Genomic DNA, 12,910 nt, shown 5'->3' on the forward strand with positions numbered 1-12,910 from the left:
AGTAAAAGCAATTTATGCTATCTTTTTAATGAGGCTGCATTTCTTGTGCTTTTGCAAATACTAAAATTATTTGGTTCTCTTTCAATTAATTTATCTAGATTACATTATTCCACTTACGTTAAGCATGTGAGTGTATTGGATGTGAATCAATCCCTCCCAGTTGCATTTGAATTTTAAAAGTAATATCATTCAAATTCTTCCCTAAAAATGGTCAAATTCTTTGCATTGCGTAATGTAGGATAGATTGGTTATGTTGGGGAGGGCAAATGAAAACAGAATTAAACATTAGAGTTCTCTTAAGTTAGATATTGCTTGATCGCGAACAAATTTGGACCATTAATTCATTGAGGAAATAGTATTATGGGACATTAGTTTTCATGAAAATGATTTTAATTAGAGAAGGGCCTATCATATACCAATTTTATATTTATAATTTACACAAGGGTAGAAATTCTCAATCTAACCTACCAACTTGACCTTCATTGGAGCCCATTATAAAATTAGGGAGTTTGTTTGAAATAGTCATAAACAGGTTTCGGTCAAATGGGTCAACATGACTAACCCATACAGTAAACAAGTCAGCTTGGATTTGAACATGTTATTAACCTGTTTATCAACGTATATATACCATATATGGATATACTTATATTTTAAGTTTTATTAGATTAATTAAAAATGTAGTTAGTCTATAGTGTAACATTCATTGATAGATCGACTAAGCTGGTACCAGTTTAATCATTTTAGCGCATCTAAACGTATTATTTTGTTAGTGGGGCTTCCCAAAATCGTAAGCAATTCACTCAATTTTAACTCATTTATGTACCAATTTTACTTGGTGATTTATAATATCAATTTCTTATACATCATATGGGTCTTTTTGCTTGTTGAAAGCAATATAGGTTTATATGAAGTAATTTGACAGACATTTGAATATGAAAAATAATTTAATTTGAAAATGAAAAAATGTTGAGACATCGTTGCCTTGAGCTAGTTGGACAATTATTTTAGCGACCAAGCACTAGTGGAAGCGGTAGATAAAAAAAATTAAAACTTGAGCAAATATTTAAAAAAAAAGTAAATAATAAAAATGAATTGGCAAACTAATCATATTGACAATTGAAGCTTCACGGTTAGGCTTGGAAAAAAGTTTAAAACTCCTAGAGCAAAAAAAGGCCTTTGTTCAAGCTTTAACAAAATAGATGTGGTAGAGATGATAGATACCATAAAGGTCCAATATTTTGGAGTTTTAGATAGGATTCTCACGACGGGAGGTTGAAGAATCCCATTAATTGAAAAGAAAGAAGGCTAGGAGAGAGAAGAGAAGGAATTATGAAGCTTAGGTTAGGTTTACATGGAATACTTTGTTCGACCATTTGTATAAGCTATTGGCTAGAGATGATTTATAATGAAAGATGGTAATAGAATAAATGATAACTTAAGATCAAGGAGTTTCCAAAAAGATAGGAGCATCTTATAACACGTGCAAGGTCATAGGTAGGGGGGATTGAAAACAGATTTACTAGAGGGTTAAAAAAGATATGGATAAAATGACATAGAGGTGAAATTATGACAATCAAATATGTAAATAGTATTTGGTGATTTGAAAATAGAGGAAGCTTAAGGGCTATCCCAATGTTTAGAAGCTTTTAGATGTTTTTACCATATTTACAATCTAACTTATGAAATAAATAGTTTTTTCACATCTCTCTCTCTATATATAGAAAATATAATTTATTAAATATTTGTCTTTCAAAAAGCACTATCTCTATATATCTCGCAATTTATCCTACTATTAATATCCTTCCCGCTAGACTTTTGAGTTTCATTGGACACTATTATTTGATTTGTATCGGAGAGAGCTATATTTTATATAATTTTATCAAGGATATTTATGAAAAGATAATAAACTTAATTAGTATTTAAAATATTTATTTGTTAATGCTACTGGTCAAAAAATCTAATGGAAGGGAGATCGATACAAAAATAAGATGGTTATATGTATAATTTTTTAAAATAAATATATAATAAAATATATTGACAAAATTATATAATTAAAAAAGTGCGAACTCTAACTCAGGGCCAGGGCACAGATCTCTCGGGCCAATAACCTAACCCTCACCAGCTGAGCCCGTTGCCGTGGGTCGAACATTTATGAGACCGGATCCGGTCAAGCCCTATATCTAACCGGACCAGAATCCAGATTCTGTAAACCCGATCCGATCAGACTCCGAGCTGTCATGCCCTTTTCCTGCGTTTTCTAGGGTTTTGCGATCGAGAACGGCAGCCATGGCGGAGTCCAGAAGAGAACTACTGGATCAACCTTCGAGACCGTCGATCCTTGGTACTCTTAGAGTCTCTGGCAATTGATTTCTCTTTTGTTTGATTTAGTTGGTGCATGCGCAATTCTTTCCGGTATCGTTTCCGTGCTTCAAAGCGCTACTTTCTTTGCAGAGACCCTTCTCTTGGGGAACACGGACTCTGCGCCCAAAATCCCACGGAACAATGCGCAAGTCGATGGGAACGAGGAAGGAAGGCCTCTCACAACCGCAGTACCTAAGAGCCAAGGTGAAGATTAGAAATTTATGCCCTTTTCCATTAAAAATGCTGTTTTTCGGACATTAAAGATTAATTTCATCCATCTGGAAGTACAGTAGAGGTATAATTGGATTCTTCAATGAGATTACACGAGAAGAAGTGGATTGATAATTGTCTTTTTTTTTTCTTTCACTTCGAAAACTTGATTTGGCCAGAGAAGTATGCTGGTACTAGATTTAGTGAGTAGGCTAGCAGTAAGCTTGGCTACAGCGAAGCGCTTACCAAGCGCGAAGGAAAGGGCCTTCGCCAAAACCACCTGTCCATTCTTAGCCTGTCTGCAAACCTCTCGAAATTCCACACGCAGATATAAACTAGTGGTTGGGGAAAAGGTTTCTGCTTTGTGGGTCGGCTTTAGTAGATCGATCTATAGTTTGGCATGAACGGACTCAAATGACCGAGCCAACCTGTACTAATGCCCGTGGACACAGGGAGAGTCCGCGTAGCTTGCAGCAATGGATATGGTTGTTGTGAAGATGTCATGACAAAATACTAGCAATACTGTGGAATTCACAGGTTAAGGAGGTGTTCTTTTCTGTGGTTTAAAAAGAGGATGAATTTTTGCAAGGAAGTCACTAGGTTCGGATGTGTTCACAATGGTGTAGTGTGTTGACTAATGGTGGGGAAGATGGAGCTCTAGAAGACTTGAAGAAATCCTTGTGGAGGACATGCATGTCGTTATTTATGGTTTAAAACATCACTTTCAGAAGAGATTTCATCAGTAATAGGTGGAAACTTGTGATGATATTATTATGAGATGGTGCTTACCATACAGCTTAAGAGAACCACTTGCTAAACAATGAGATTCTCATGGATTTTTTTTCTACACTGTTGTTAGTCAAAGGTAACTGATGTGCTTCCTCAGGTAATATAATTGGTGGCTAACCTTCATAATGCATAAGTAATATCCTTATGATGTGTTCGCAAAAATTCTTTCGCGAAACTAATCTCCCAAGTGCAGGAGAATCGCACAAGCAGTAAAACTCGGAAGTCCGAGGTCGATTCCTCAGGGAGCGGTCTATGAATTATCAGTTTAATTTCAGTTGGTTTATAGAAGTTTAGAGAAACTAATTAATAGATTAAGTTCGATAATAAAGAAATGGTTAGGGATCCGGAATCCCCCTTGATAATAGTACAGTCAAGATATTAACTCTACGGTTTCTGATTTAAAAGTTCAAATGTAGGATAGATCTAATCATTGAATATATTGTTTGAACACACGAACTCAATTTCTAAGCATTCGTCGTGCCGGTTATGTCTACGACAAATCAAATAATAAAGTAATCCATGCATCAATAGATATAAACCATTAAAGAACTATCTACAACATAAGCAAGCAAGAAACTAAAACATATCAAAAGATTTAAATTGAATAGAACAATAGTTTAGAGTTTACTTCAAGAAAGTAACAAGTCAAGGGTTCTCCCATCACCCTTGACCAAAGAGATTAGCCGGCCATCAACATGAAAAATCTCCCCTATTCCTCTTCCCTTTTTTTTTTAAATTTCGGAAACAGGGCATACCCTGTTTCTCTTTCTCTTCCCTCCTCTCTGTTTTCTTTTCTTTTTTTTGTTTGAATAGCCTAGCCCCCTTTCCCAGCCGAAGGAGATGCCCTTTATAGCTCGCGATCGCCTAAAGCTCGCAGGGGAATAGGCGCGGATGGCTGGGACCTGAGAATCCGGGAGATCTTGAGCGCCTGGGGGATCTGATCGTGGATCCTGAGCATGGGATGCGGAAGGGAAGATAGGACTCGGATGGATGCGTGTGACCTTTGCTGGGGGCTGAGACGCGGATCTGTAAGACGCCTGGATAAGAGCTGATCGCGGATGCGGAAATCGCGGGGTGCCGGAATCTGGGATGTGATCACGGATGGCTGAAGATGGAAAGACGTCGATCGTGGGATACTGGCGATGTTGTGATGCATCGCGGAAGAGGTAGGCGGTGGAGGAAATGCGGGAAGGCTCCTAAAATCTGGGAGAAGGCGGTCATCAGGGAGGCGGATTCCGGCTGGCTGCGAGATACCCGGACACGGGATCCGGGAGGTTCGGACGCGACTCCTGCTGTGACGCTGGAGCTTGGAAGATCTGATCGCACGTGGAGAGGAAGCTGGGACGCTGGAAGGCTGGGATTTGTATGCTCGGGCTCGCGGGAGAAGCGGACTCGGACGGACGCTGGGATCACGGTTGACGCGCTGGGAGAAGCTGTGAATGCGGAAGAGGTGTGGCTGAAGAACGGGATGCTGGGGGATTGCTGATCGGGATCTCCTCGCTGGTCCTCTACACAGAAGAACCGGGTGCACGGAATGTAGATTGGAAGGCTAAAAACATATGGCTGCCACATGTCGCTCGGGTGCAAATATACTCGATGAATGGTGAATTCGATCAGACCATGACGAGGTTGGGCATATGTGGTCTGAGTTATGCATTTGTCTAGGCTCAATTTATACTAAATGTGCATTGTAACTTTAATTTACGATCACCTGCACCCAACAAAAATATAATATTAAATCAGTGATAATATCGTTATCTGTTGGCAATAATACTAATTTAAGTAGTATGTAAATCGTACTTTTGTACTCTCATCACCTTACGTGGTAACTTACTAAGATTGCAATCTTAAGATGGATCTTCATACCATAATTTACTGCATGTTTAAGAAGGAACATAATAAGATACCTCCTGTTTCATTGCCAGTTTGTTGGATGATTTGAAGCCCTCTCCTGACTTGATGCAGATTAAGTGGGTGTTTGATCACCTTCTTGGTGGTTATTATCAAATATTATGGTAAAGTTGGATGATGAGGGGGGAGGTATAGACTTTTTCAGCATTTCTTGGAAGGCTTGACATGAAAGAAGTAATTGACGAAAGGCTAAATCAGTTCTTCAAAAAAAAAAAAAAAGAAACTCTTCATTGTTGATTGGAGTAATGCTTGTGGAAAACTTATATTTGAGAAACTTTAGTTGTCAATTTATGCAGTTATTCCAACAAAACCATGCTCAAAACTCAAGTGGAAGAATGTGCTAGTATCTTGTGGGGAGAAGAGATGTCCTTGGAATAACCTGTATTGTTGATTCTACAGTTCTTTCAGAATGAAAGAATTTAATAAAGTGGATGCTCATGCTTCAAGGGTTGTCCTTGCTAATGGTTGTTTGTTTTCAACCTTATTGGCAAGTCTTCTCACAAGCATTTTTTATCAGAGCTCATGGATAATGCACCTTGAAAGTTTTTCAGATTGCAGCACCAAGTTTTGAAGACCTGACCATAGAAAACTGAAGAGGTCCAGACACCAAAACTTGATGGTTGATAATACGGAAGATAAACCACTTCAGGATAATGTAGCTTTCATCATATATGGTGTTGTATCAAGGTGTTACCAGGTCAAAAAATCTTGAATCAACATGCGGGGTAGGGAGTGGTCTATATGTAACAAGTAGACTATCTTGAGCTTATTTATTTTTCTCTCTAAGCTTTCTATTTCGTTATAGATAGTATACTCAACTAGGTCAAGGCACTTCCTTTTCTTTAAACTGTCTTTTAGTTTGTTCTTATACTGTTAGTATTTGCCTTCAACTTCTTTTCTGTCACAATGAGGCTTCTTGATACTTGACATGGATCTTTCCCTAATTCTATGCTGTTGCCCTTTTTGGATAAAAGAATAGGTATATTTTTGATAACTTCATCATCATTTATAAGTTTCCATTGGCGATCAAAACAAACTACAATCAGGATTTTGCTGGATGTAGAACATAAAAATAGCTTCTGTTGATATGATCCATTTTGTATATGATTCGTTATAATCAGCGTAGCTTTTATATACTCCATAAATTAGAACCTATTTTTCATGTTAAAATATTAAGGCTTATCAGAAAATAAAATGATAGTTTTGATTTGCGTTTCTAATATCATAATTATGATTTTATGGTAGTCATGGTGATTTTACATTCTCGTTTACATGTTATGTCTTGAAATATGTAGAGTAGTAAGGGCTTCACATATGATTTAACTCTTTGATCTCATTTTCTTAATCGATTTGTGCTTCAGTTCTTGGAAAAGTGAGAGATTTTTTAGGAATTATGACCAAAGCTAATGAAAAATTGGAGCTCGATGCACAAGTAAGCTTTTCATTATTAGAAAGATTTGATTATTTTTCTGTTCTATTCCTTTTTGCAATTGATGCCTGATCTGCACCATTGCAGAAGAATTCTCGTGCAGACTATGATATAGAAGTTCTTAGTGGGAATGAAAAAGAGTACATTGAGATGGTAAATGAATTAGTTTGTCAGCTAAAACATAATTTAGAAATTGTTCAATCTTTCTTGGGTTTGTTGACTGATGATGGATGTAATGTATTTGCAGGATTTGCTTTTGGGTGTTGCTGACCTCCATAGTGCTGATGCTGTGGCAGCAGCTGAGGCTACATTAGGTGGCTTTCGACCAACCATGAACTCTGTTAGTAGCAGCTCCTCTGACACAGAAGATGATCCTGATGATGACAATGATAGTGGCATTGAGGACCCAACTACATGCGACTTGGACAAGCCTAAGAAATTCAATTCAGACAATGATGAGTCATTGCATAATAATAAGCCAAATAAGCGACCAAAGATTGTTGTCCTCGACTGAAATAGTTGTTTTTTACAGGCAGCGTTCCATAGAGATCACCAGAATGTGATGATCGTCAAAGAGCAGCAGGTTCAGTCATCACTTAATGCTCTGCTCAACCATGAGTTTTTTTTTTTTTTTTTTTGGGGGGGGGGGGGGGGGGGGGGGGGTGTTGGTTGTTGGAAGAAAGATCAACCATGAGTTTAATATATGAATTTTTGGATGTCCTCTTTCAAGTATATTGTGCTTCTTGCAATTAAATTGCTCAGATTACATTATGTGCGATAAAGGTGGAGGTGAAGTATATTTCTGTGTTATAGCTTTTGTCACACCATAGAATCATTCTAAGGTCTCTGCACAGAAAATACAGTATATAATATTAGCTATAAATGCTTACTTCTAGTATTAGTCGGTTTCAATCTCTAGTTTTGCATACAAAAAGGTCATAGTTGTAAATGGAAATGCTGCTAATGTTTCTACATGCACAAACTTATTATATGAAAAATGTGAAAGATAAAATTATTCATAGCTCCTTTTTCAAAGTACAAGTAGTTTTAGGTCTACTGGTTTTATGTACTCTTATCAATCTAGGAAGGAGATTGCTTCCATGACACCAAACCCAATGGAAAACGAATAATAAAAAGCAAAAACCATATACTTTACTCTATGGTATAATAAAAAAGATTCTTTAAAAATGTCATCATATGGTTGTCCAAAATTTCATGATAAAAAGGATAACCATCTGTCTCTATGTCTCTCCCTTCCCCCCCTCCAAAAACCACCACTCAATTAGGATAAAAATAGCATGTGTAATTTGCTGAAAGTTATGAAACTTACAAAATTAAGTCCAATAAACTACTTTCATGTAATGTAAGTAATATATGTAATTGCCACTGTAGTCTGTACCTGTTACATATAATTGTTCAGCAAAGATTACGAAGGATTGGTATGATGGTTCTTTTTATTTGTATTAGTCGTTATTATGAATTACACAGCCAAACTCTTTCTTGTTTAGACTCTAAATGATGGACAAATGAAGGCTAGAGATGGAATAACGAATTGGCAAAAATCAGAAGTTTAAAACCTACCATATCCAATTGCACAAAATATTGTTTTGTTGATCATATGTACAACTATATCTTTTTGCATCAAATGTACGACAACACTAATTGTGGCAGCTATCAGTTATAGGAGTTCAAGAAAAAAAGTCAGTATGCAAAACCATAAGCCCAAATCATAAAGTTCCATAAAACTGGAAGATTTTATATTGAATTTGTAATTTTGAACTAACAATATCCCACCTGGAAGGGAAATATAAGCAATAACTTAGCCAGCTAAATGTTTGTCTCCCTGAAACAAATGTAAAAGTAGAGGATAATTAGGAAAAGGTAAAATTTAGAAGATCCGTTATCCGTGATTGCTCTATCCCAACAGATCTTGTTATTCTTGGTCCGCTGCAACCACTTCAATGTAGAAAATTGAAAACAAAACCATTTGATAACCCTTGGGAGGAAACATAAATCCCTTTATTGGCCAACATGAGGCTGCTCATATTGATGCCTCGTGGTTGTGAGAGGAAATATAAAAAGGTCGGCTGTAATGGGGGAGTGCTGTCACAACCCAGGATCTTACCCAAAAAGGCTAGATGGAAGATATTTTTTTTGGTTTCCTAGTCTGTATAAGTACCCAAGATCTCCTCGGCAAATAATCGATATAGGACTAAACACACGCCTGCACGGGTCCTTACATACTCTCTCTGTTCAAGCCCTGATATCCTCGTCAAGCTAAGGGTTCAAATCCATTTAAATCTAATCACAAGTACTACGATAGGCCCGTGGTCAGCCTTCATGAATCCGTGCTGCAATGTCTCTTAGTCCACATAGGCTATCGGTCGAGTTTGTTCCAATATCATTTGTTACAATGCAAGACCTCACCCAAAAGGCTAGTCGGAAGGTATTATCTGGGTTCTTTGATCTTGTATAAATACCCAAGATCTATCCAGCAAATAATCGATGTGGGACTAAACACACGCCCGTACGGATCCTCACATACTCCCTCCGTTTAAGCCCTGACGTCCTGGTCAGGCTAAGGTTTCAAATTCATTCAAATCTAATCACAAGCACCACGATCGGCCTGCAATTAGCTCTAATGGATCCGTGCTGCAGTATCCCCTAGTCCACATAGGTTATGTGTTGGATCTACTCTGATACTATTTTGTAACAACTCAGGACTTCACCCAAAATATCTAGCCAAAAAGTATTTTGGGCATCTCAAATTTAGCGTTAACGGATTGGTGGCTCCGTGGTTAAGCTTGGATCTAAAATGTATTAACATAGATCTCATACTCCTAGTTCTGACATTGTCAGGAGGTTTGAGGATTCCATAGAATAAAAGTCTAATTATTAAATCATGGGTGAAATTAATAGAAGAAAAAAGTTGCAGATTATAAAGAGCATTTGTTGTTAAAGCTTTCTCCTATTTTTGTAAAGCCGATTATAATCTCCGTGTGGAATTAATAAGGAGTAATTAATTTCTTGGGAAAAGAATTATGGCATTTTAATCTAAGGTTGGGATGTTGTCTTCTTTTGAAGGAGATCAAAAAAACCTGTAATGTATTGTAAATAGAAAGGATCAAGTTTGAGATATCATGATTTTGTATGTCATAATTCTATATGTCAAATCTTTTGAGCAGGTACTCCGAGAGGGAGACTATTTGAGAGCTCAAGGATGACATAATGGTTGAGTACTTTCAAAGTTGAGTCTCAAGTAAATTAATTTTGAGGACGAAATTATTTTAGGGAGGGTGAATGTGCAGCCTAGCCCAGTTTTCTTGGGCTTGTGGGCCGTCCCAAAGAGGCCAACCCAAGGTCACCGTGCCTGTGGCATGATGCATAGAAGAGACTCCAGTTGGAGTCTTCCTCTCCTTCCTCGATTTTTGGCAAAAATCAAGGTTATGTAGGCAATTCGAGTTCGATTCGAACTCAAGGATCTTGCCTATTTAACTCTCCTCCTTCTCTAATTTCTCCCACCCGAATCGCCGGAAATCGCTGTCGATTCCAAGTTTGCTTCTCTGAGTCTCTTCCTTGAATCCTCGCCGGAAAGCTCATCGGAAGCTTAGTCGGATTGAAGTAAGTGTTTCTCTTCTTCTTCTTCTTCTTCCTTCCTGGTATTTTAGCCTTGATTCACCCCAAGTTGGGTCGGCGAATCGCCGGAATTTGATTCAAAATAGGGGTACCTTGTTTTGGCTTCTTCCTCCCTTGATCGCCACTATCGGCTACTGGAAAAAGGCCAAGCCTTGTCGCCCCAGGGACCCCTGTGATCTTGCAGTTGTGGGTGAGGAAAACAATCATGGTAAAAGCTGATTAAGAGGTTAATTGTGATGATTTCTTTTTCTCCTTCTCTTTTTCGGCCAACCATCGTCGTCGGTGGTGTCGTAGCTGAACGGCCGCCTATGACCGTTGTCGTCGGGGCTAGCCACCATGGCTGCTACCCCCTCTAATTCAAAGAAGAAAAGGGGAGAGACGGGCTCTCCCCTATTTTGAGAAGGAAGGAGAGACCCTTCTCTCTCTTATTTTTTCTCTCTTCTCTCTACCATCTTTGTCTAATTTCTCTCTCCACTTTCTCTCTCTACTTTCTCTCCCCTCTGTCCATTTTCTCTCTTCTCTCTCCACTTTCTCTCTCTAGAATGTCCAAGGAACCTAGAGTCAGGTCATGCGACATGATCACGAACCGAGTTGACCCCTGGAATGAATTTCTAAACTCCCCTAGTGCCCTGGTCGTCTACTAGACTGATCACCCGGCCTTGTCAAGTGTCCATAGAACCTACTGATGATGAGCTATGTTAAACGACCTTGGCCCTGATCGTGTCCATGTCCTATGATTTATTGATCATATCGCTCGAGCCCGACCTACCAGAAATCGTGGAACGCTTGTTCCTATTTCTTATTATTTTAATTCAATTAAAATCGTCAAACAGAAATTAATTTTGTCTTTAATATTTTTATAGGGTTAACTGAATTGCCTAGTGAAGTTTGACGATGTAAGACGAAAGAGGTAAGTAAATCTTATACTTCTTACTGGTTTTTAAATTTATAAATAGATCTTGCACTCCTTATTATCTTTTAAATGATCATGTCTTCCGTGTATAGAATTTGTTTGTGAAAATATCATGCTTTTTCTAAAATTATGGATCAGCATAGGTGTTATAAAAATCATGCTTTATTATGACAAATAGCTTTATGGATTATTTGGCGAAAATAACTTTATCATAAAATATGAATCTGATCATGCCATTTAATATTTTTTTATTTATATACATGTATGTTTGAAGAAAAAGATATAAATTTCTAAAGGCTCTCAGATTGCTATGACTGCCTCTAGAAATAGGGGTCAATCGACACCCTAAAGCTAGCATCCAATGAAAACGGCCCTCTGCCAACAGGTTAAAGTTGGTAATAAATATAAACTATGATATCTTGTCGATTACAAAGATGGTCGTATCACGGATTATAGTGACCATAGCACGAATATCTGTGAGCAATGTTTTGATTCATGATAGGATTACATGACACAAAGAACGATTTGCAAATTTAATTGCAATATAAACTTGGCACCATGTTTATGGCAAATGGATAATTTGTTCATGCATGATTTGCTTTATGACCTATTTTTAATATACTGTATTATGAAATGCTTATTTTGAAATATCCATTATTTTTTTAAAATGATGTATTGACATAAAAAAACTTATGCTTGATCCGGTAAGGCAGTGAAAGGTTTATTTACTGAGCTGTGTCACTCATATACCTCTATGTTTATTTTTCTCTCTCTAGGTGAATAGGATCAGTAAGGACGAAGGTTGGTCCAGACTTGGAGTTCGCGCTAGCAAGCTTGGCAATTTTATAAAAGGATTTTAGTATTTTATATTGACTATGAATTTGTAATCAATGATTTTGTGAATATTGAGGATTATGGATTTGGTTTTTATGTTTGAATGTATACACTCTAAACTAATATTGGTTTTATTTAATGGATGATGAAATTAGATTCCTATTGATTCTATTATTTTTGAGATGGATCGGAAAGTTAAATGTAATGTTAGCTTCGTGTTAGCATGGGTTGTACCCTTCGGCAGTACGGCCATGTCATGCTTTGGATCTGGGTGCGACACATCATGTTCTGGATCTGGGATGTGACAAATTTCGTATCATACAATTAATTTCTAAGTGTCATGCCCCAGATTTAGAGCATGATATGGCCGTGCTACCATACGTAGCTAACAGAGGTGATCCGAGGTCTAAATGAATGCATTACTCGATTGGAACCAGATAATGGAAGAAGAGTTTCTGCTGCTTCGTAGTTACTCTCTGTCCGACTTAAATCATTTTTTAATGATTAATATCATGATAACCTGTAAATTTTCTAACAGATTCTTTTATTAATATTTTCTGTGATCTCATGTTGTTCATCCTAGATTTCTGATTTTGTTTTTGCTAAAGCTAATTTTGGAACTGAACTGGCTTTGAGTTCAAGAATGGAGCAGGATCCAGGTAATAATCCCTACGATCAGCACCTGAAACTATATGGCTTATAAACTGTATAGCCTTGTGCATGCTTTGTTAGATGCCGCTGTTGTCTTATTGTTGATGGTAGAATGGGGTGTTGAACCATTGCTTCTTTGTTGTTCTTGTTCTTCCTTTCATTGCATGGTGGCAACA

The 12,910-nt window shown here is 37.5% G+C and overlaps 1 protein-coding gene across 1 annotated transcript; it reads left to right on the forward strand.

Annotated features, from left to right (window-relative positions):
- The first annotated feature begins 2,161 nt into the window (after nt 1-2,161).
- On the forward strand, nt 2,162-7,426 carry LOC103699604. Its single transcript, XM_039123997.1, has 5 exons — nt 2,162-2,341; nt 2,452-2,565; nt 6,633-6,703; nt 6,788-6,853; nt 6,948-7,426. The coding sequence occupies exons 1-5, from the start codon at nt 2,287-2,289 to the stop codon at nt 7,212-7,214; spliced, it is 573 nt and encodes a 190-aa protein (XP_038979925.1). The 5' UTR covers nt 2,162-2,286; the 3' UTR covers nt 7,215-7,426.
- The last annotated feature ends 5,484 nt before the right edge of the window (nt 7,427-12,910 follow it).

The sequence above is a fragment of the Phoenix dactylifera genome, chromosome 1 (genome assembly GCF_009389715.1).
Source record: "Phoenix dactylifera cultivar Barhee BC4 chromosome 1, palm_55x_up_171113_PBpolish2nd_filt_p, whole genome shotgun sequence".
NCBI lineage: Eukaryota > Viridiplantae > Streptophyta > Magnoliopsida > Arecales > Arecaceae > Phoenix > Phoenix dactylifera.

Bases quoted from the DNA above. Each gene is read 5' to 3' on its own strand.
- LOC103699604 (XM_039123997.1), top strand. From the start codon at position 2,287: ATGGCGGAGTCCAGAAGAGAACTACTGGATCAACCTTCGAGACCGTCG. The intron at 2,342-2,451 runs GTACTCTTAGAG...CTTTCTTTGCAG, and splicing joins TTCGAGACCGTCGATCCTTG to AGACCCTTCTCTTGGGGAAC. The intron at 6,704-6,787 runs GTAAGCTTTTCA...GCACCATTGCAG, and splicing joins AATTGGAGCTCGATGCACAA to AAGAATTCTCGTGCAGACTA.